Here is a 23,101-nt window from a genome sequence, read left to right as displayed (position 1 = left end):
GACGCGTGTGATTTCGGTTAGGTCCCTGCTCAGAGTGGATGGTATTCTGACTGTATCTTCTTCAGAACCCTACTCTGCAATAAATTATGATTACTTTTCCTTTCTTGTGTTTTTTTGTTTGTTTCCCCTGATGAATGATTCTATCCATAACTCCGCTTGCTCATCTTGAAACTGTTAGTGACTGTCTGCTGTGTGCCAGGGGCTGGTTAAACCTGGTCCCGGCCTCACCCTGTTTGCCCCCAGTCGCCGGCCAGCCGCGTCCCCCTTGTACTACTGTGTCCTTACCTGCAGGACTGGAAAGGGTCCTGAGGCAAAGGGAGGCCAAATAAATGTGCCCAAGGCTCACTCAGCAGGAAGGAGGTGGGGCAGGGATTTGAATCCAGCTGTGTGTGACTCTGTAGACTCAGGTTTCTGGAATGTCTCTTGCATGGTACTTAACTCTGTAGCACTGCATCTGGAAGCAAGGTGGGGAAGATGAGATCCACCAGCAGAGAACTGGCAAGGGGGGCGGAAGAAAGGAATCACTGTGTTTACAAGATCATCTTTTAGATACGTGGTGAGAAGCAACTGTGTTTCGTTGCAGCCCTGCCAGTTACTCAGAACGTGCTCAGTGCTTCCGTGCGCAGCACCAGACGCTCTGTCGTTTTCTCCTTAAGGGAAAAGTTCTGTGCAGAACCTTGAGGCTGCTCCTTTCTGGGGTGCGGCTGCCTTCTAGATTCTGGTCACCTCTGTCTTCTGTGCCGCGTTGCCGTCTCTGTGTTTCCTCCAGGAGTTTGGGGGATCGTGTTCACCTCCTCCAGTGCCTCCCTAAGTGAGCAAGTCTGCGAAGTAAGTTTGTAGAAATTCTGCAGATTTGAAAAAGTCTGTTTTTAACTAACTTGAAGTTAAATAAAATCTTGTTGGAAGAAAATAACCGGAAAATGTCAGTTCTACCATCCCAGTTGATTGCCACCTTGTTGTATAGAATTTCCCTGTGGAATCCATTTTCCTTCAAAACTGTGCAGACTTGGGTTCTAGGTTTCCAGACTGTTGTGAAGGCTGAAGCCATTCTGATTGCAGATTCTTTTTTTTTTATGTTTGTTTATTTTTGAGAGAGAGACAGAATGTGAACAGGGGAGGGTCAGAGAGAGGGAGACACAACTCCAAAGCAGGCTTCAGGCTTTGAGCTGTCAGCACAGAGCCCGATGCGGGGCTCGAACCCACAAACTCTGAGATCATGAACTGAGCTGAAGTCGGGCGCTCAACTAACTGAGCCACCCAGGTGCCCCTGATTCCAGAATCTTTGCATGTGACTTGTTTGGTTTTATTTTNCTCGAACCCACAAACTCTGAGATCATGAACTGAGCTGAAGTCGGGCGCTCAACTAACTGAGCCACCCAGGTGCCCCTGATTCCAGAATCATGTGACTTGTTTGGTTTTATTTATCTCTCAGGATTCCTACAGGATCTTTGCTTTGTCCCTGATGCTCTGAAATTTGGTGCTGATGGTTCATGGTTTGGATTCTATTTCTGTTTATGTGCTGGGACCTTTCAGTTTGGAAACTTCTGGCTTCCGTTCTGAGATTTTTTTTGTCGAATATCAGAATGGCTCTGATTATCTGCCCATCTTCTATTTCTGTGTCTAGAACTCTCCTTGTTGGGCATGTGGGTCTTGCAGTGATATTTTAATTGCTTTTTATTTTACTTTGTTCTTATATCTGTGTTTTGCTTTATCTGGGGAACTTTTAATTTCAATTTTATCATCAACTCTTTTGAGACTTGTATTTTGCTTTCCTGTTTTTAATTTAGTTCTGACAGTTTTACTGAGATATAATTCACATACCATAAAATTCATCCTTTTTGTGTACGATTCAGTGGTCTTTAGTTCAATGACTGTTTTGCAACCCTGTCACCACTTTGTAATTGTAAGAAAACGTTCATCTCCACCCCCGCCCCGCACCGCGCCTCTGCCAAGAACCCGGTAGGCATCAGCGGGTCATTCCCTGTCACCCTTCCCCTCGGTCCCCGGCAAGCGCTGATGAACTTTCTGTCTCTGGATCTGCCTGTTAGATACGATTCATACGAATGGAGTCGTACAGCCTTTTGTGACCTCGTTCAGGCAGTGTGACGTTTGCAAGGTTTACCCCTGCTGCAGCGGGTGTCCTTCACCCTTTCATTGCCAGGTGATCGTGTTGTGTGGCTGTGTGGCATTTTGTTTATCCGCTCATTAGCTTCTTTTTACTTCCTTGTTGCGCATGACTAATGCCGTAAATCGCAGTGCGGAGGTTGGCAGGGATGTGTGTTTTGAGTTCCCAGGGCGCGCAGCTAGGAGTGGGATTGCTGGGCGGCCTGGTGCTTAGCATTCAGAGCACTTGCCAAACCGCCAGACGCAGCAGCTGCCGCGCTTCCTCCCCCGGCACAGTCGGAGGGCGCCAGTCTCCCCACGTCCTCCCCAGCACTTGCTGTTGTCTGTCATTTTGATTTTTTTTAGCCATCCTCCTGGGTGTATATGTTTTTAATTTTTAAGAGCTATTAAAAAAATTCCTAGGAACTCGGTATATTCCTTTTAAAAATATGGTTGTTTCTTGGATGTAGCATCACTTACTTCTGATCATGTTAATATTTTTGAAGTTTTCTTCTCAGTTTTTGCTTACTCCAAGTTGCTTGTCTTGTTTTGGTCTCTCTAGCCCACGGTCAGGGTTCTGTCTGATGTGCAGAAACATTGAGGGCAACCTCACCGGTGAGCAGACAGTAGTAAGGAGCTATCGATTAAGAAGAGGAAGACTGAGCAGCAGGAAGGGACCTGTCAGGCTGGTGGGAAATAGAAATGGAAAATAGTGGTCCTCGGGTTCTCATTGCCCGGAACTGTCACTGCTTGCAGGGGCCTGTCTGCACCTGGNGCCGTGGGTGAAGGCTGAGGGGAACCCGCGTGGCCCGCAGGGGCCCTGGGCACGCCCATTGTCGCGTGCGGGAGCAGGAGGGTTCCCGGGGGCGGTGCGTGACGCGGGGTCGTGATCTGTAATATGGGGGTGGGGCCAGAGGAGAGCCAAGACTTTACTTACGCACTTCAGCGTGTACGTTCTTTATTCTAACAAACAGTCACGTTATGTGTACGGCTGCAGAGAAGGTGCGTGTGGTACCGTAAAGGGAGATACTTCCTTAATTCTCAGAATCATTTGGATTATCTAGAAAAAGGTATTTTGGTATAACCAGTGAAAAATAAGTACTTATTTCTGAAATACTAATGAAATGTGGAGACCTTAAGGGGAAAAAAAGTCACTTAAAGAAAAAAATACTTGCTTTTAAATCTCGGGAACATGTTGAGCGCAGTAACTGATGACGTTTTCCCTGTCGAAAGCAGCAACTTAGAGCCGGATTTGCAGTTGGTCCTAAAATATACAGATCCTTAGATGTTCCTGTTTGTCCGTCTGTGTTTTTTTAATTTTTATTTTGTGCTTTTTTTTTTTAATAACTTCTGTGTCATTTTGGTTGTCTTAAATCCCTTCAGAAACAATGCAGAGTGAGTTGTAGACTGAAGATTGCTCGTACTTGGTGAACTAACGTAGTGAGCACTCACCAGATGCTTGAGTGCATGGGTCAGGGCCTCTGCACAGCTCCCTTGCTGTCAGAGGGAGTGTGTGTCATTCACGTGAAGATTCAGAGAGACATAGCATGGGTTCAAGGTCACTCGGAGTAGGTCTGTTTATACGTAACATCAGTAATGTCTTATATATTTTTGTATTTATGTCGCACAGTGAACAGTATGTTCATGTTTTACAACGCGTTACACAGAAAATCTGTTTGGAGTCATTTATTTGTAAAACAAGTATCTGACTGTAGCTGTTTTTGTCTTTCAGAATTTAAATGAATACGTTGACGCATTAATTACCTTGAAGCAAAAAATCATTAATACAGAGTGAGTATGTTTTCAAGTGTTTGGTTGAACTTTGTGCACCTGACAGGTAAGCGGGAGCGGGTGGTGTGTCAGGTCCCTGGGCCAGAGACCTGGAGTCTGTCACCCGGGGCCTGGGTGCTATGGGTCGCGGTGAGGCTCCCGCTGCGCTCTGGCTTTGCAGCCTCTGCAGCCAGCCCTGCGGGGTAGGACGCGTGTTTTAAGGTGTTTTCTGTCTTTAAAGCCCTTACTCAGCTTTAGGGTTGGACCTCAGATTTCCTCAGTATTTCACAGCCATCGGATGAGATGTAGTCTTTTTTTTTAATGTTCTGTTAAGTCACGTGAATTTATACGCTAAGATATTACTCCAGTCAAAGGGATTGAAATTAAAAGTTCGTGTATCAGGGCATTGCTGTTTCTAAGGAATTGAAGGTGATTACATATGCGCGTGTATAGTTAATTAATTAATTAATTAAGCATTAATTTGTTGCCTGAAACCTAGGAAGAAAAGTGCCTGGCATATTTTGAAATGTGATTTTAACAATGTATTTTCCAGATCACAAGTAACGTAATTCTTTTCTTTGTTGCAGTAATTTATTAACAGAATATCAGAAGAAATGTGATGATATCCTTTTTACCAGCTTTTTCCTTTGAATTTTAAAATATGCGTCTTTATAGTTTCTTAAAAAACAGTGGGAATTTTCAGTTATCTTCCCGAAGGTGGGGTTTGTAGCCTCTACGAAAGGAACACCGGGGACACGAGGCTCTCCTGTGACCGCGTGGAATGACAGGCCTGCCGCTGTCCGTTCTGGAACAGTCTGGTTTTGTCCCTGGTTTGGATTTTCTTCAGGTTTCTTAAACCCTTTCTAGGAGGTGGGTCTTTTTCACGTGTCCTGAGGACGTGACGTATGTTCTGTGCGGTCGGGAATAATACGAAACTGAGTGTGAGGCTCTCCAGGGTTTCTCAAAGACCTGCCTTGGTGGATTCAGAATCTTGGGAAATTGACTTCTGTGAGTTAGCTTTCTGATTTGTAGAGAATCGCTGTAGCTGGCGCCCCTGATCAGGGTGTGATTTGTGTTGACACCACGGGCGTGGACTCATGGTCGGCATTTGTTCAGTAACCGTTGAAGTATTTTGTGGTGAGGGTGAAAATCGTGTGTGATGGAGTCTTCTGCATGTTGTGGTGGAAACATTCGTCACGAAGGAAACCTCTCCCGTGAAAAGTAACACAGGTGTATTTGTAGGGATTCACTGCAGTTCAGCTTCAGTCGTGGGAGAGTCTGCTCTTGAGCTTAGTCCGGGGCCTGCGGCCTGCCTCGTGTTCTTTCTGCCTCCTGGGCCTTACGTGTGGTCGCGGCCTGTCTGTACCATGTCTGCTCATGTGATGCTGGTCATACATAGGATCAAGGCATGAGGTTGAGATTGGTCTCTAGTGCTGAATTTCCACGTTAGAAAGATAGGTCAGTGAGAGCCTTCTTCTAGTGCTTTATGTGTTCACNAAGGCATGAGGTTGAGATTGGTCTCTAGTGCTGAATTTCCACGTTAGAAAGATAGGTCAGTAAGAGCCTCTTCTAGTGCTTTATGTGTTCAAATTCTCAGTCTGTTGAGCTAAATATGTCATGACAAGAGCAATATCTTTGATAGTATTATCAAGTTATCTTTGATTATGAAAACTGTATGGAAACAGTTATTAGAAATACTTTTAACTAACTCAACAGGGAAATAAATGGACAATCAATTCCAGTATTATACTTTCATTATATCCTTTTTAGCATAAATTTTTGGGGGTAATTACACGTGTAATCTGGGAAGAAAATTGATTCACTTTTTAAAAATTTGTCAAATTTTAAAGTCAAAATTGTTACAATAGCTGGTTAAAAAGTGAGAACCCTCGGGCTTACTGTGGAATGCCCGTCTGTGCTGTGACCCGCGGCCCCCACCGCACGCCCTGTGTTTGTCCCGGACACTTACTGCTGTACCTCACGTGCGTTGGCTTGTTCTTACAGCCCAGCGTGCCCCCCATGCAGGTTTACGTGGCTTTATCATGTAACTTCATTTCTTGCTTTTTTGTGTAATCCTGATTGTTGTAAGTTTATGATTTCTTTTTTTCTAAAGGACAGAGAGCACGTTTTATTTTTCCTTTCAATATTTTCGAACTTTGCTTTCTTGCACAGAGTGTAAGTTAGGGCGAATACAGTCCTTAATCTTGAGCAGTCTGTATTCTGGGAGAGGAGGAAGCAGGCGCGCTTCTAGACACTTGCCACGTTTCCCTGGCAGCAGGGGATGGGGTGGAAGTGATCACACCGCGGACACTGTCAGAGGAAGAGGCGTCTAGACTTCGTGTTCTCCCTGTGCTTCTGTTCCCGTTACTCATTACGCGTAGTGGTAGGCGGCTCGTGGAAGAGCCTAACCTCGTTGGCTGGCATCCAGCTCCAGACTGCCTGAGAAATCCAGGATAGGTCGTTTTGGGATTTTGTTACAGGACCGAAGGTATTGTTCATTCTTGGAATTTCCTATTAATCTATATTTAATTGAATACCTTTTTTAATTTAGAGAAGTAGGTGTTTTGACTTTAGGTACATGGTACGGTAAATAGAATAACTTAGTAAAAGTTCTTACTGTGTTATAAGTGGAACTTGGAATAATTGTTTTCTAGAAATTGTGATCTTGCCTGCATGTATACTGATTAAAGTGAGTTTCGTCTTCAGACAAGTGTCAGTAGGTAAAACTCTCAGCGTTTTCTTTAACGAATTTCACAGCTGCAGTTTGCAAGAAGGTAAGATACCTGTTTTCATCGTTGTTTCGGGATAAACATTAAAGAGTAGGTTTTTTTAAACAGACTCCGTCAAAGTGCCACGTAGGATTGATCTGTTATATAGGATGTCGCTCTGATGGTCGTAATAGAAGAAGATTTTACATTTCTAGATGTTGCATCATCTAGATCAATTTCTTACTAAGGTCTTAAGTTACAGCCTGGTGTTTGACCTTTCAGTACTTGTGCTGAAGGCATTGCTGTTAAAACCAAGCTTATTGTTAATCACATCGCTGTCTGCATGAATTGGACTGTTTAGTATGGTTATCTTATGTATTTTAAACAGTTTGAAATGGATTTAAAATTTAGCAGTGTTTCATACTCTGAATACGTTTGTCACCTAGAAGAAGGCAAAACACTGTTAGAAACTGGATCAGAAAATTGCCTGTCATTTAATTTGAGTAAATGAAGATGAATTCAAGGTTAGAAAAGCCAAAGTATTTGGCAGATTGTTCTTTAGTGTGTTCTCCATCAGACTGAGAATATCTCAAGTAGCTTTTTCATGTACTTTTTATTAGAAATAGACTATAATGTCAAAGGAGTCCAGGGCAGTTGAAGATCATGTTGGTGCAGATACAGAGAATGCATTTAAAACGAGATACTCTTTTATTCCTTTTTTTTGTTCCAAGTTAGAAAAAAATAGGAAATCATCAGTAGAACTTTTTGGTAACATGCTGGAGGTACTTCTGTACAATAATGCTAACGCCTCGTCCATTTTTAGAGAGAACAGTACTCTGCATCACCAAGTGGAACAGATGCTTCAAAAAATCTCTCCTCTGCAGAAATGTCAGGAAGAACTGGGATCTTTAAAAGCAGAGCTGGAGGAGAAGAAGGTACGTGAAGGGCTTTCCCTACAAAGCTTTATGTTCCATAAATTAAGATCTGCTTATTCACTGTCATTGGAAAGAGGGTTAGTTTTACATCTTAACAAAGGAAGCAGGTGCTAGTCAAGAGTCGTTAAGTGTATTGCTATTTTTAGAGAACGTCGCCAGAGTTGATTAATGGCTTGGTCCTCGCAGTAATCACGAGCCCTGTGATGCTGTGTTAGTCGCTTCTGCGTTCTTTGAGGTTCTGCAGAGGAACCTGCTAACTGAATTTTTAGTGCTCTTAGGTGTCCCGCATTGATTACCCTTTTGCATTGGTCTTGCTTTAATTATAAAATAACATGCAAAACTTCACACTCACAGGTACAGGAATCATGGTCTCCGTTTCAAAATCAAGTCGCAGGAAAACAGTTTATTTAAAATTCTGTAAACTTGGGGTGCAGTGCCAAGACACTGCTGTACACTGGCACTTCTGTATATATTTCGGCTTACTCTTTCCAGGAGTCTTAGGAGAGGACTGTGGCTTTTACAGGTAAGGTGAGTCAGAGGCCAGTGCAGTTGGCTGGGTGGTTTGCTTGAGCCATGTCAGAGCCACGCTGGAATGACGCTTGGCTTCGCGGCCTGCTCTCCAGGCCCTGGTCACGACGGGGTCCGTGCCTCCCAGCCCTCAATTTGTGCTGTTGTAGCGATGCCGTGCACGGAGAGGAGGTCTGACCGTCAGCGGTCTGACCGTCAGAACACTTCTGTAGAAGGTCTCTGTTCTGTAGTTCACCATGCAGAGGAGGTGAACCAGAAATAGCCGCGATGTTGAATTCTGTCTGCCTCTCATACATACACAGTCCTCTCGGCAGCCACAGCCGCGAGGGAGCACGAGTGCTAGTGTCAGACCTTGTGCATCACTCGTTCTCTGTGGCTTTAGAATAAGTCAGCTTGTGGACCCTCAGACCCCTCACGTCCGTAGGGTCACGAAACCCCTCTCAGAGCTGCGGCCGCTAGATGCCCAGCACGTGTGCATCGTAGGGCTCGGTGCCCAGGACGGTCTCTCCCGCTCTGTGCGGGCTGTCAGGATGTGCACGGTAGTGGGCATGAACGCTTTTTTCCTGGTTATTGTTAAGTATAGTGATTTGCTTTATATTTTTGCATAGTAAAAATGGTAGCTTATATTTATTAAGCTCTAAAATTTTCTTAGATTTTTTTGAATTTTAACTGGTTGAGACAAAAATATTTGCTAATCAGTATTAGGGAGATTTGGAGTTGCTCTAAAATTAGCGTATTGTAATGTTCTTAGCTTTGTTTGATGAGATTGTTAATCATGTTACATCTATATTAAGGATCTGGGTATCTTTATTAAAATGTTCAAAGAACTATACTTTGGTTTCCTGCCTAATGTATGAATTCATTTGGTTAACTTCTTACCGTTAAATAGTAATAATGTTGCTGGCCAAGGTCAGAATAAGTGATCGCTGCTGGTCACTGACTTTCAGTGAGATAAGGATCTTATCTTTTTTCAGAGCTCTCTGAAGTTGTACCAGGACACTCATCAGGAGTATGCGCGTGTGAAAGAAGAATGCTTGAAAACAGATGCTCAGTAAGTGTTAAGATAACTGTGGAAATACAGTTTTCATTTTTGAAAAGAGCTAATCCTTAAATCGGGACTGTTTCTCTTTTCTCTGTTTTGGGGCTGTTGCCTGTAACTAACCTTGTGAACCTAAACTTGTCAGTCCTTCAGCCTTAGTCTCTCCATCTGTAAGATGGAGGTTACAGCTCCCGTGAGGGGTTATAAGGGGGACTAAGACACCTCGATGCGTTAAAGAGCTGCCCAAAGAAAGAACCCCAAACAAGTTTTTAATGTCTGCCCGTGCGCGTGCGCACGTGTCCTTGTGTCTTCAGACACGGCCGTGGCTCCTTCCCCTGTGCCCTGTACGGCGGGGCCTTCGTTACCACTAAGAAGAAGAGCTGTTCGGAAGCACCCGGTTGATTATTTTCCGACTTCTCACAAAGCTTGTGAGCGCCACACCCAGTGCTGTGAGGCAGACATGACTTGTGACTCGGACTGTTCCTCAGAGTTTGCCGCCCGCTCTGACCCCCAGTCTGCTGAAAGCCGGGGCAGCTCGGCAGCCGCTGCGCCCTCTGACACGGGACCGCGCGGCACTGCTCCTACACCGTCTGCACGCGTCAGCACACGTCAGCTCGGCCTGGCAGCGGGGACCACGGTCCAGGGCGGCCCCGCACGTGGCAGAGAGTCACAACGTTCTTTCTAGAGCCAGAGCAGCGCGGCCCCCCTCTCGGGGTCACTCTTGCCTTCAGGACGGCCGCCGGTCCTTCCGGGGGGTTGGCGCGTGACCCTCATCGTGATGTGGCCTCGTTGTACAAAGTGTAATGACTTCAAAAAACGTGTGGACCGTGAATTATAATATATACGTGTTTTTGGTTTGAAAGCTGAGTGTTTTAACTTATGAAATTGTCTCACCAGGAAGAAGAAACTAGAAGCCAAGGTGAAGAAGCTGGAAGGTAATGGGCACAATTGGCACCTAGCTGGTGGAAGTCACCGGTCTTCTCATCTATCACGCTGGTGGCTCCACAGAGTTGTAGGACTTGGCCCTGTGGCTGCGTCATCGTGGGTCTCGCGGGTGCGCCCAGGGCACTGCCTGCGAGAAGTTGGACTGCAGCGCCCCCTTCCCGGGAGGGATACGAGCAGGCCGGGTGGCGCATCTTTGAAATGGGGTGCGCTCCGAATAGAAGCGGCCCATGTTTTTACCTTAAAAGGCAGCAGTCAGTCAAAGGATTTAATTTTGAAACTTGACTTTCATGAAGCTTTCTCATTTTTCCTTGAAGTAAGTGGTTAGTAGAAAGAAAACAGTACTTTTAGTACCAGGAAACTTGATGATTTTAGATAGTTATGACACATCCCTGGGAAGGTTCTGAGAAATTGCCTGTACTGGGTGCCTTCCCTCTGTCCCTGACCCCTCCTGGCCCATCCCCGCCCCAGCGTTTGAATCCCGGCTTCTGGTCTACACTGAGTAGGCAGGGCACAGCTGAGTCCACACATGATAGCCAGTAGTGCTTTTGGGAACTGACCTCAGGGTCTTTTCTTGGGCTCTTCCCTGTTTCCTTAGATCATGGAGAGACATCGGGGAGGGGCCAGTGAGACTTTGCTGGCCGCACCCCTGACCCACCTCCCCCTCCTGCGGGGGCCCTTGCATCTTGCTGACCCCACCCTGCTTCCTAGCGTGGTGCATTTTCCATGTGGAGTGAGGAGTAAGGATTTAAATGTAGTTGGATCCGGATGCAGAGAAGAGACCTAGCTGGAAATACTTCTCCTCATTAATTTACCTGTATGGAGGCTGTTTTTTTAGGTTTAAACTCTCTATATGTTTAACAATTTTCCTCTGATTGGGTTTTTGCACAAGCACTGACAGTATGGTAGTGAATGTGATATGACTGTGTTTTCAAGTATTGCTTTCTCTTGCTAGTGTGTGCGGAGAAGCGTCTATTTTAGAAAATATTTCAAAGACATCTGAAATGCCTGGGAGATTGTGTGTAGCTTTAGAACAGATTTCCTCTGAAGCAGAGTGTAGCCTTTATTTCCCATGTGACAACAATATTTTTTCCCCAGTAAGGGATATGGCATCGTAATCGGGTAAAGAGAAACTCAGCCCTGTTGGAGTAGTTGGGAACGGATAGTTACTATGGAGGCTTATGGGATTTTAGTTTTCGCGGCAATTGTGTCTGAACATATTCAGGTAAAGTCCGTGCTGTTTAGATTCCTACTAATATATTTGGACCATATGCTTCAGAACCAAAAACCAGGTGGAAGAATTTGCTGAAGATCTAGGGAAGAGCCATAGCAATACTTTATTTAAAAGTAGATCTAGAACAAACGTATTCACTAGAACTATGCGTTTGTTGAAGGGACACCAGGAAGGCGTAACAGTATAATAAGCACAGAGAAGAGTGTACTCCCTTCCCAATACAGAGAACGATAGGAACCTTATTCTGAGATGAAGCCATGCTTCTAAAATCTCTGAAGCATGAAGGTTGCCTCTTGCAGAAGAGCAAGGGGAGCAGTGCCCCTCCATCTGGAAAGTTCGCGTGTCTTGGGTTCTTGACTGACCAGAGGGCATGGGCTGGCTCTTGCTGGGATTAGAAAGGAGTCTTAGGGTCTCTTCCAGGTCTGTGGTTTCACAGATAACAGTGTAAACAACAAGTGTTCCTGACTGATCACATGCTAAAGAAGCAGTGACTTTTTATAAAATTTGTGCTAAAGTTCTATGAAATGAGGAAAACTCAGATTATGTTTTGAGTATTTCACTGCTGGTAGTTGTAAAGTTGGTAAATTATCGTTGTCTCTCTCCTTCATTGCTCTCTTGAAAGAGGCTGCTGTCAAGCAAACTCAGGACTTCAAGCAACTGAGGAATGAGAAGAAGATACTGGAAAAGGAATTCAGGAAGACACAGGTAAGAGATAATAGCACGCATGCATCACTGCTGGCCTCAGGGCTCCGTGGTGACCGCCAGCCCAGCGTCAAGAGTGAGGCCGCCCGAGGAAACAGTCCACAGGGCCCACTCGGCTCTCTGTCTTCTGTTAGGTGTGGGGTGCCTGCACTCTGTGTCCCCCTCTGTCCCCTACAAACACTGGCAGCCCTTTGTTTTCACAGGAACGGCTTGATGAATTCTCTAAACAGAAAACTGAAAAGGGTGAGTATTCACGTCATGCCTACTTACAAATTCTGTTTCAGCATGCAGTATCCCATATTAACAGCTTTTTCACCCATGTTTTTAGAGTTGAGACATATTGGGACACAAATTTCAAGTGATTCTTACGGAAGCATAGATAAAAGTGAGTACCTTATAGATTTCTTTTTAACTGTGCATTACTTTCAGTGGCTTGGGAGGTGGCTTTCTGCTCACCTGTAATTACGAAAATTCTGAGGTTTACCAGATGTTCATGTGAGAGAAGTCCTATTTTATGTCTTCCTCAGATCTGTTATCACCTTGCTATCTGATCAGATAAAACAGTGAATGAAAGACTCAAAAAGCAACGTTGTTTGGGGAAAACTGTCAGAGATACATTTTCCATACTTTTTGATAATATAGTTTTCTCATAAAGTTACAGTTTATCAAGTTAATTTTAAAATTTCTTAGGTGCCAAATACATTATGATTATTAAAGTCAGGCAGGAAAACTGGAGTCAAAGGCCTCTACCGTGTTTTTGGAGGACAGAAGAATTTGGGGAAGTCCAGAGTTGATACGGGAAAGTAAAAGGGCAGTCGGGGGTGGGGGGGGAATGAGGGGTTGCTTCAATGTGCATTTTGTCAGCGGGTGTGATGCCTCCCGGCAAGAGGATCTAACCCTGGAAACTGAGAAATTGGGAGTTTTTGCTTTAACTTTCCTCTTTATTGTCTGATCCTTGGCTGTTTACTTCACTTCTCTGTGTTTTTTTCTTCATTTTTACTTAGTTTGTTTCTTTAAAGTTTACTTATTTATTTTGAGAGAGCAAGTGTGAGTCGGGAGAGGCAGAGAGAGGGAGGGAGAACCCCAAGCAGGCTGTGCACTGTCTGTGAAGAGCCGGATGCAGGGCTCAAACCCACGACCTGAGCCAAAGTCAGACACTGGACCGACAGAGCCACGTAGGCACCCCCGTTCTTCATTTTTAAAACAGAGATAGTGAATTTCTGCTTTATCCCACCCTTTCTGTCTTCTTGGTAGGGATGGATTTGAAATGATAAATACGTAAGTAATGGTATTTTCATTCACTGCTATGTAATTTTTCCTCCAAATGGAAATTACTAAAACCACTTGTGNCTCTCTGACCCTCCCCTGCTCACACTGTCTCTTTCTCTCTCTCTCAGAAATAAATAAAACATTAAAAAAAATAAACTTAGAGTATAAACCACCTTTTCCTGGGATTGAGGCTTTAATACTTGACACCTTTCAGTTGCCTGAGCACCAGTTTGCCATTTACCGTTATTGCTGCCTCATAGCTCCGTGTGCTCTGACCCCCGCTTCCTGCCCTCGCACGTGGAGAGCCAGGCTTAGAGCGGTAGGTGGCTGCCCTGGGAGGTAGCGGGGCGCTGGGCCTGGCTCTCCCGGCCCGCTGCCTGCTGCTGGTGTCACCATCTTCTTTTCTGCACGGATGGTTTGTTTAGGATCCGATGTTCTCGGGCCTTGCTGTTTAAAACCGATCCCTCCTGGGGCGCCTGGGTGGCTCAGTCAGTTAAGTGCCCGGCTTTGGCTCAGGTCATGATCTTGCGGTTTGCGGTTTCAAGCCCCGCGTTGGGCTCTGTGCTGACAGCTCGGAGCCTGGAGCTGCTTTGGATTCTGAGTCTCCCTCTCTCTCTGACCCTCTGCTGCTCACATTCTCTCTCTCTGTCAGAAATAAATAAAACATTAATTAAAAAAATAAATAAAGTCGATCCCTTCCCCCCCCTCGCCCCCATGGTTGCTCTCTAGCCTTACGTTCTGTTTTCTTTGTTCTTTTCATCTGCCCTCATGGTGACAGCGAGAGTATCGTCTGCTGTGCATTTTACTTCTTCTGAAGAAATGAAGTCTTTAGGAATCTGTGAATTATTTAACTGAGGACTTTGTTGGGTTTAATTCCTAAGTAGGTCTTTAACACTTTTTCTCCTAATGCACTCTTTTGGCCCTTAACACTAGTTTGAACTGCACATGTACCCACCTATGTGGTGGTGGTCGGGGGGTGGGGGTTCCTGTAACTACAGTACAGCACTGCACTGATGTTTCTTCTGACGTTTTAACAGCGTGTTCTTTCTTCCGGCATGCTTCGCTGCATATAATGCATAGGACGTAACACACCTGTTACCGTGTGTGATGCTGCCTGGGAGCTTTAATGCTGGGCTGTTAGTAATTGGATTTTGGGGGCGTCACAGTTACATGTGGATTTTTAACTGCTGGTGCCCCGACCCCCATGTCATTCAGGGGCCATCAGTACTTCTGGAAGAATTCACAAGTTAGAGTATTGGGTTGACTTCGTTTTTAAAAAGTCTGCCCGAATGCCACATTTGCCTTTCATTCCTTCTAAATTCCACTAAAGATGGCAGAAAAAAGAAAACCCTCTCCTTTAGAGTTAACTTAGAGTTAAAACGTTTACTATCAGTGGAGGAAAATGTAAAGCAGATGGTATCAGTTGGTGATGAAACCCAAATCTACAAAGAAAATAGCAGCCCTCAAAAAGCACGTTTCATTGCAGAAGGCCTGTGTTTCTTCAAATCAGAGGCGCAGGGAGTTCGAGAAGGAGCAGGACGGGAGAGGTTTGCCAGGTAATTGATTCAGGGGCGAAAATTGTGTAGCCTTCTGGTTTCAGAAACTGTTTCTGGCACTTGTCTACACTCTGTGGCCCAGAGTTCAGTTCTGTGAAGTGTCATTTATGACAGCGGTGGCACTCAGAGTGGCTGTGGTGTCAGGAAATCAAGAAACTGAGTAATTACAGCCACTCAGTTTCCCAGAAAATGAAATACTTCCATTCTCCGTGTGACTCCTCATAACTGCTTCCGTCTGAAGGTAGAGTCCTGTAGGTCCGTGAAAGGAGAACCTTTGTTTATTGCCAGGGGAGTGGAGGTTGAAGAAGTATATACACTGGCTCTCAAAGACGTTCTGCTCCGATTTTCATTTTAAACTGAGAAGCAGCAGTCGTGAGAGAGGAAGCCACCAAAGTCCGGGAGAAAAACCCTAAAGAAACAAGATTAAATCATGAACGAGGAGAAAATGTGAAAAATTGAGTTAATGTCATTAGAGAAGTCTAAGAGCATACCCATCGGCTGCTGCTGTGAGATTGAGCCAGTGGGCTTCTCGAATTCTCGATTATGGAAAGCCAGATCGTAGATGTCACCGTAGCCCCAGCAGGACCCCCTAAGAGGACGACAGAGCCTCGGGAGAGACAGTCAGCCAGAAGCAATCGAAGGAAGCTCCCAGGAGCAGGACACACACCATGTTTCTACTGGAAAGGCCTTTCGGGTGTTGAGCCCGATTGTGTGTATATGACCTTCGTTATTGGCATGTTCATAGGAAGTATTTTTAAAATCGAATGGAGTTGAGTATAGAAAGATAGATAAAGAAATTTCGACCAAATGCTGACTTGAAACCCAAAATCAGGCAAAAAGTAATTCAAGCCTGGAAGTGAGTTTACATGAATTAAAAGGGAATATCCAGGTTGATTAAAGGGACAGTTCACCAAGAAGATGCTACTTTCAGAGACCTAAGAAAACGAAGCTGTGTCAGGCAAGAATGCCTGGGGATTCTGGAGGGAATGGTCACATTGTTTCCACAAGAGGCCTTCGTATTCTTCTCAGAAACAGTGATTTGTAAAAGCAGACAAAGCAGGAAGTGGAATTGATTTCCTAATTGCAGATTGGTGATTTCTACCTGACCTTTTAAACCACAAACCTAGAATTCTTTAAAATACTTTTCAAACACATATGAAGGCTGACTACTAGACAGTAGGAACTATAGCTTAATATATTATTAAGATACTGGTAATAAGGTATTTAAAAAAATCCTGCCCTTGCCCAAAGCAGGGAAAAATACTTTCCAAACGTATCTGGTAACTGAACGTGCGTAAACACAGCCACCTCTTGGATAACAGAAAATAAAAACAAATACTAAACCCTTTGGGAGGTAAATATTGAAGTCTCTGAGATCCTGCCAGTATGGCTTTCTCAGGAACCAGTGATGTTACGTGATCGTTCTAGAAAGCAAGAACTACGGAAGGTGAATAGCAAAGTAGGAAAATGCAACAGAAACTAAGGAGAATGGAAGGAAGGACCTAAGTCGATGGAACGGGAAACAAGAGTACGTGATTGGGGACCATTGAAAGGAATGTCTGGGTCTTTGCAAGGCCAGTGGGGCCCCAGCTCCTTGCCAGGTACGGTCAAGACAGGCAGGGACAGAAGCAAGGGCGCTGGAAGCCTGGACAAAGCTGCAGGTAGAGAATTACTCAGTTCACAAGTTTATGTTCAGACTTGATCGTGTTTGTGAAACGGCCAGTGTCCAGGAAAACACGCTCAGATTGACTCAGGACAGTTGTGAACCTGAACGGGAAAATAACCCAGAAGAAATTAAAAAAATAATAACGCTCTAACAGCATCGAACATCCGGGTGCCTTACAAGGGAGCTCTGGGAAAGCTTCGGTGAAGGAGGCGAATGTCTTCATTTCCTGTTGACTTCAGAACTTAGAAAGACGCGGACCGCTTTCTGAGTCTGTCTCTCAAACCCAAATAGGGCTGTACCGAAGGCGGCCGAGAATGATGCGCTCACGTCCTCAAGGCTCCAAACGCGGTCGCTCATGAAGATGGCTGCAGAACACGCCATGATGCTTTGGAGACTCCAGTTCAGTAGTAACAGGGAGCACACGCAAGTGATGACTTCCACATTTGTCTCCGGTGCCGAGGGGCAGAGTACCTGTTCCCATGGAAACATATTGGTGACATAATAACAGGAAACACATTTTGAAATCGAGGTGACGTGCGGAGCCTTGTCTTGTGAGGAGCAGACACATATGCTCTCTCTCCCTGCACCGTGTGGCAGCACAGTAGGGCCAGTACAGACGAGTCAGAATGGTCATCTTGTCAAATGGCCCGACTGTTCGGGTGGACTGTGCTGGCAGAGGGCGATGTGCACCATGGACGCACACAGTGCCCCATGGAACCCGTCAGAATAGGGACAGAGTAGGAACAAGTCCTCCAAGGTGGCAGGACTGTCAGCCGTCTGGGAAGAGAAAATCCTGTGAACGGCGTGTGCCAGGCCTCGGGGGAGAGCCGTGAGCCGCAGGAGCGTTCAAGAGCAGATCATGTGAGTGAGCGCTGCGTCCTGGGTCAGGCTGGCCGGATGAAGATGTGAATTTCCCCCTCGTACCCCCATCCCACCGAGGATTTGTATGCAGAAAGACAAGCAGAGGGTAAAGGCTTCTCAGCATAAGAATTCAAGAATAATCCAGTGTTCGAGAAGGAAAAACCTGAGCAAAGCTCACGCCCACACAGATACTAAAACCTGATTGTGAGCTTGTCATGATGAAGGCAGCACGGCGTTCACGTGGTGGTAGCTGACGCATCCGTGGAGGGACGGGTACAGAACTGCTCATCCTGCCTTGGCCTTTGACACCGGGAGGATTTGGCAGGAGTGGGGGGAGGCGTGCGGTGCGACGTGACGAGGCTTTCTCTTCCCAGCCGAGGAACGGAGCCACATGGTGGATTTCTTCTGCTTTGCTGGGAATGGCTACTTGTGTTTTGTCAGATGAGAAGTAATGAGCACTCAGAACAGGCTTAGCTCTGGTTAATAGCCTCCCTACGGATAGAAGAGTAACTTTTTTTCTTTTCTTTTAAGGTTCCTGGTTTGCCGCTTTGGGTATTCGTAGTAAGCAGGGGTCCTGGTCAGGTCATGTAAGCAAAGAGGGATTACAGTGTTTGGAGGCAGACTTTTGGGTAGGTTAAATCACTGCGTAGTTACATTACTTACTTTTAAACCAGGAACCCAGGAACGGTGGAACCCAGGAACGGTGTGGCTCACACACAGTGAAAGTCAGAAGCTGGCGTGGCTCAGGAGAGGCTGGAAATGTCAAACTTTTTTTTTAAACTCGCCCGTTACTGTGTTCTCACCACTTGACCCTGGTCCCCTTTCGGGGCCATGCAGTCTGTTAGCTTCCGTAAGGCTGACCTGTTTCAAAGAATGAATTCTTGCAGATATTTTGGTTTAAAAGGTTGATCTTTTATCCTCTCTAGAACTGGATTAAAGATTTTAGTGTTTTCAATAAATGCTTCAGGCTAATATAAGAACTTCAGAAAAACTGTAATGGGGCTCGAGATGGCCTGAAATCGCCTAACACTTCAAGCATATTTTTAATTGAACTTTTATTAGCGTGGTTGGTCTTTTTATGCAGATTTGACCACAGATTCATACTCAAGTGTTTATGAATATTTTTTGTTCTGGGAGTTTCTTGGAATGTGGGTGCATATTAATGTTGAACTCACTTTAGAACTGTAGTGTCATACTCTTAATGTTATACGAATTTCATTAGGCTTGTTTTAGTTACAAAAATATGAATTCACAGTTCATTAAGGATCTAAATCTGTAGAAATATGTACCTTTCAGCTTGAACCAATGGTTCTTAACTATTTCAGGAATCAGACCCTTGTGAAAATGTATACAAATTCCAAGGCAGTCACTTTCCTCATAAAAGCATAGGTCTCTGTGTGTGTCTGCTCGTGTGTGTGATTCTCTCTTCCGTTCCATGTGTTTATACACACACATTTTTGTCCCTCACCCTGTTATCCCTGAAAACCATTACTGGATTTTCCATTATCCGTGAAGCCCCCGGGTTAGCTACAGTGTGGTCAGCTCCCAGGGGTTTCCTGACACCCTCGCTGTGACTGAGGGGTGCGTCTCTGCCGTCGTATGTCACGTCCGGAGAGCTGGCACTCTGACGGCGCTCCTTCCGTCCGTGCTCCCACCCCTCGTCTCTCACCGGAGAAGTCTTTGGTCCACGCATACACAGGGATGACAGAGACCTATAAGAGCCTTTAACAGATTTGGTCTTTTGAATCCTCTGCCGTCTCAGTCCCTCACCCCTCGAACAAAACCACGGGTAGAGTCAGCCTTCAGGGTTGAGCTGGAGCCTCGCAGGCCTTCCTGTCCGCAGCTGGGCATATTACACGCGGTGGTTGGGTCTGGGGGACGTGTAGCAGGTGCCTGGTCATCTGGGCCCCTGAGATCTCCTGCTGTCCCACGAGCATGCGTCGGCCTTGGGAAGGAACAGCGAGTGCCCTGTCCTAATGCTTTATTCTTTTTCACAGGAAAAGTAAAACTACTTCTGAAGGAACTCTGGCTCTGTATAAACACAACACACAGACTACCTGGTGAAGGCAGCAGATGTGTCCCAGGTGAGAGAGAAGCTTCCGGAGGTACTTCTCATACGTGAAAGTAGAAACGTTTACCGTGGGTGTCATGTGCCTTTAGTTTGTAAAGTCTCCTGGATCTCATGTGGCAAGAATGAACTGGGCTGGCGCGTGGGTCCTTCTAATTACCCGGGGCTCCTCCCTTCTGTGGGCCCTGAAATTAAAATTAAAATAAAATTAAAAGTGGCTTCGGCTTTTAATGTTTAAAATGGCGGGGAGCTGGGTGGACGCAGGATGGGGCACACGTGGCAGGAGCCAGCAGGGGACCGGGGGGCACGGCTCTCTCCGAGGCCAGCAGCAGCCTGGCTGCCTGTGGTTTTCCTGGAACGCTCCAGTTCTTTGGTTGGCCTTGCAGCGTGCATCTGCGGACTTGCATCGCCTCCCTGAGAATTCCGCTGTGGTCGGACGCAGCCCTGCTTCCTCCGCGCCGTCCTGCTGCCTCGTGACTGCGCGGCACCACCCTGGTGCGTCTTCAGAGAGCTGGCCTCACCCGGGGGGGACGACACCCGGCCCAGGAGTTAGGGCGTCCGTCATGCCAGCGGGGGTGGGGAGGAGGGCGCCGTCTTGCGCAAGGGGAAAGCGCCTCTTCCCTATTTTTTGCTTTTACTCGTTTCTTGTGGTGAGCTGCTGGGCCCGCCCAGATCGCCGAGGACCAGAATCTGTAGAGACGGGCACTAGTTTTTACTCTCTGGCTTCCAACGGCCACGTGCCCTCGGGAAAATGTTGCCAGAGGTTCCTGGGTCTCATGAGTGCTTCTCTCAGAACTCATGAGGCTGTGTGAGGTGAAGAGATGCACGTGATGGGTGCTGCCACAGGCCGGGCGGGGGCCTGCGCCTCGAGCCCGTCGCTGCAGCTCCGAACCGGGCCCCATGCGCGCAGGCAGGAGCAACCTGGGACTGTCACGGCTCCTTCCACAGGTGGCAGTCGTATTTTATTATGATCCCGTGACTTCTCGTTGTTAAAGATGTTAGTGAAAGGGCTTTTCATTTAACAGTCTGATGTTTTTATTTAAAATGAGCCTATTTTGAGGAGTAAGTCTACGTCTTGATGTTAACTTTTTCAAGTTAAAAGGAGAACGTGGCATCTTTGGAACCTTAAATCCTAAAATGTACTTTTTTTTTTTTAATTTTTTGTTTGTATATAAGAAAATTCATGAAAGTAATGCACAGAATTCCCTTATACTCCTCATCCAGACTCCCCTGGATGTAACACCTGGTGCAGGCCTCTCAGCCGAGCTGAGCCTCACACGGACGCCTCCAGTTTCACTCCAGGCCGCGTTTCCATCCCCGAGCCCACGTTGCCCGCAGCAGCCCCCCACCCCGCATTCCGGCCCCCAGCCTGGCGGTCCCTCCGTCTCACTTTGTCTCACGTCTCTGACACGGAGAGAGGAAGTATCATTCTGTAGGAAACCCCTCGGTTTTGTCTGTGTACTTTTTCATCATACGAGGTGCAGGCTGTGTTTATGGGAGGAAGGGCACAGCGGTGCCCTGGCGCTCTCCTCGGGGTGCTGCGCGGGGCGGGGGGAGGTGAGGGCCCCGGGGGTGAGCAGGAGCGCTTGTGTGAGGTGGTGTCCGCCAGGCGTCCCCACCGCTTGGCCTCCACGCCTTGTCTTGCGGGAGACGCTCGGATACTGTGCGCGCGGTCTGTCCCCCTCAGCTCTAGTCCACTGGCCAAGCCCATGTGCTATCGTTGCTGCTCAGTCTGTTAGTGGTTTTGTATTTCTCTCATGCCTTCCCCACGTAGTAATTGAAATTCTTTATTCTTTGCATCATAATTCATCATATCATTTCGTTGTTCAAATTTTTCCCGCTTTGGTGATTGGGTCCTTCTCAGATTGGCTCCGGAGCCCTTGAGGTGCCCCCAGCCTATTTGGAGAACTTCTTTCTGGCTCTGCGAGATGTGTCGGGGCCTCCCCAGCCCCACAGTCACAGCTCCAGGCAGCCTGCGTCTGGTGTAAACATACGTTGACAACTTTCATATATGACACATGGTTGTTTGCAGTTATTTCCCAGGAGGCACATACCTCCCCTGGCAGTTCACTGCAGCTCACCGGAATCACGACCCCCAAGCCACTGGCGTTTTGCAGCAGTTTTCCTGTTGTGCCACACTGCACGTATTCATGTGACCTAGTCGAGTCCCTTCATTAGAGTGTTGTATAAATACGGGCTTGATGTTGGCTGGATTTTTATTGCTTTTCAGGCAGAGAAGATCATGTTCCCGGTCAGCCTCTATGCCAGAGCTGCCTTACCCGTCCTGCACGGAGCTGCCCCCCCACCCATCCTGCCCNGACTGACCCCAAGTCCTGCACAGAGCTGCCCCCTGCCCACCCCACCCGCATCCTGCTGGTTGTGGAAGGTTTACTGAGGGAACGAGTGTGCGATCCAGGCTCCCGCATCATCCTGGTGCCGTTCCACCCAGGCACCCTGCAGCCCGTGGGCTGGGGGTGTCCTCTCCCTCTGCCCGCCTGCCCTCCTGGCTTGTTCGTTGCGAGGGAAGTGTGCTTATGGGAAATGTGCCCAGGCCTTCTTAGATAATCTTTGGGAAGGGATTGGTAGCTTACCTCCTGAAGAGTGTTTTTGCTTATTTGGATTTATTCAATAATACAAGCATTTGAACAGTTAGGATATTGTTTTTAAGTTTTCTTGGTATTATAGATGTTCAGTATTGACTTTTGTCTCCCACAGAGAAACCTGCCAAAGAAACCCCCTCCGTACCCGTACCCGGAGAGTCCAGAGGCGATGGCGCGCCCCCTCCTGCGGGGGGCGGTCCCCTCAGAGCCGCCGCCGTGCAAACGTGCCTGACGGAGCTGTCCATGGAAATAGAGGGCGACTTCTCTGCCTGTCAGAGTGTGGGCAGAGAGGGGCCCAGCGCAGCTGCTCATGGCCCTGGCCCTGGCCTTGACCCTGACCCTGGCCCTGGCCCTGACCCTGACCCTGACCGCGTGTCCCCCGAGGGCCCAAATCCTGAAGTCTCCGTGCAGAGGAATGACGGGGACAATGCCAGCTTCTCTGAACGTGATCGCTTTTTTGACGAAGATCTCCAGGCCGCAGTCGACTTCTTCAAACTCCCCCCTCCTCTTTTGTCTCCGGTGCCGTCACCGCCTCTGGCACCCCCTCTGCTGTCCCTGCCACACCTGAGCACCTTACCTTCTTCACTTGCCCCCGTGAGTTTGCACTTTGCATCTGAGCTCTCCTGTGGGCACGTTGCCCTCCCCACCGTGTTCACCGTGCTTGGCGGGAGGCGCTCGTGGTCCCCAGGCTGGGTTTTCCTGGGGACTGAGTGAGAATCCATAGGGTGTGTCTGTGTTCTTGGGACCAGCGTGGGTCTCAGGGGAGGCCTCAGGGAGGCGGGGGCTGGTGGGGACGCTCTGGGAAGACAGGACCCCGCTGGGTGTTCATGAGGGTCGGGGTGTTTCCGGTGGGGCTCGACACAGTTGTGGGACTGAGGGGGGCCGGTGCCAGAGGGCGTTCCCGCCGGCCAGCTCTGCTCGGGGCGTCTGGGCCCTCGGGACCTTCCAGCTTATCCTGAGAGCAGTGGCAGGTCCTTGGTGGGTCCCGAGAAGTGGACCTGCTGGCTGGTTTTCATCTGGAAGGTTCCATGTAGCCCCTGTGTGGTGGAGTAGGCAGTGGGGAGAGCCCAGGGGGAGGCGGGGGGAGGCCGGCTGACTCAGCAGCTGCGGCCTGCGCGTG

The 23,101-nt window shown here is 47.3% G+C and overlaps 1 protein-coding gene across 1 annotated transcript in view; it reads left to right on the top strand.

Annotated features, from left to right (window-relative positions):
• The window catches only part of ICE1 (interactor of little elongation complex ELL subunit 1), a 53,791-nt gene that overhangs the window by 6,265 nt on the left and 24,425 nt on the right, over positions 1-23,101 (top strand). The window contains exons 7-18 of the mRNA XM_077749459.1: positions 770-828; positions 3,836-3,894; positions 4,461-4,496; positions 6,630-6,647; positions 7,405-7,516; positions 9,019-9,095; positions 9,981-10,018; positions 11,882-11,964; positions 12,165-12,204; positions 12,290-12,346; positions 19,311-19,397; positions 22,097-22,575. Of these exons, the coding sequence (XP_077605585.1) occupies positions 770-828; positions 3,836-3,894; positions 4,461-4,496; positions 6,630-6,647; positions 7,405-7,516; positions 9,019-9,095; positions 9,981-10,018; positions 11,882-11,964; positions 12,165-12,204; positions 12,290-12,346; positions 19,311-19,397; positions 22,097-22,575 (1,145 nt within the window). The remainder of the gene's footprint in view (positions 1-769; positions 829-3,835; positions 3,895-4,460; positions 4,497-6,629; positions 6,648-7,404; positions 7,517-9,018; positions 9,096-9,980; positions 10,019-11,881; positions 11,965-12,164; positions 12,205-12,289; positions 12,347-19,310; positions 19,398-22,096; positions 22,576-23,101) is intronic.

Source organism: Crocuta crocuta, unplaced genomic scaffold (genome assembly GCF_008692635.1).
Source record: "Crocuta crocuta isolate KB4526 unplaced genomic scaffold, BGI_CrCroc_1.0 scaffold89, whole genome shotgun sequence".
NCBI lineage: Eukaryota > Metazoa > Chordata > Mammalia > Carnivora > Hyaenidae > Crocuta > Crocuta crocuta.
The sequence above is the reverse complement of the archived record's forward strand: the minus strand, read 5'-3'. Positions and strand labels throughout refer to the sequence as shown.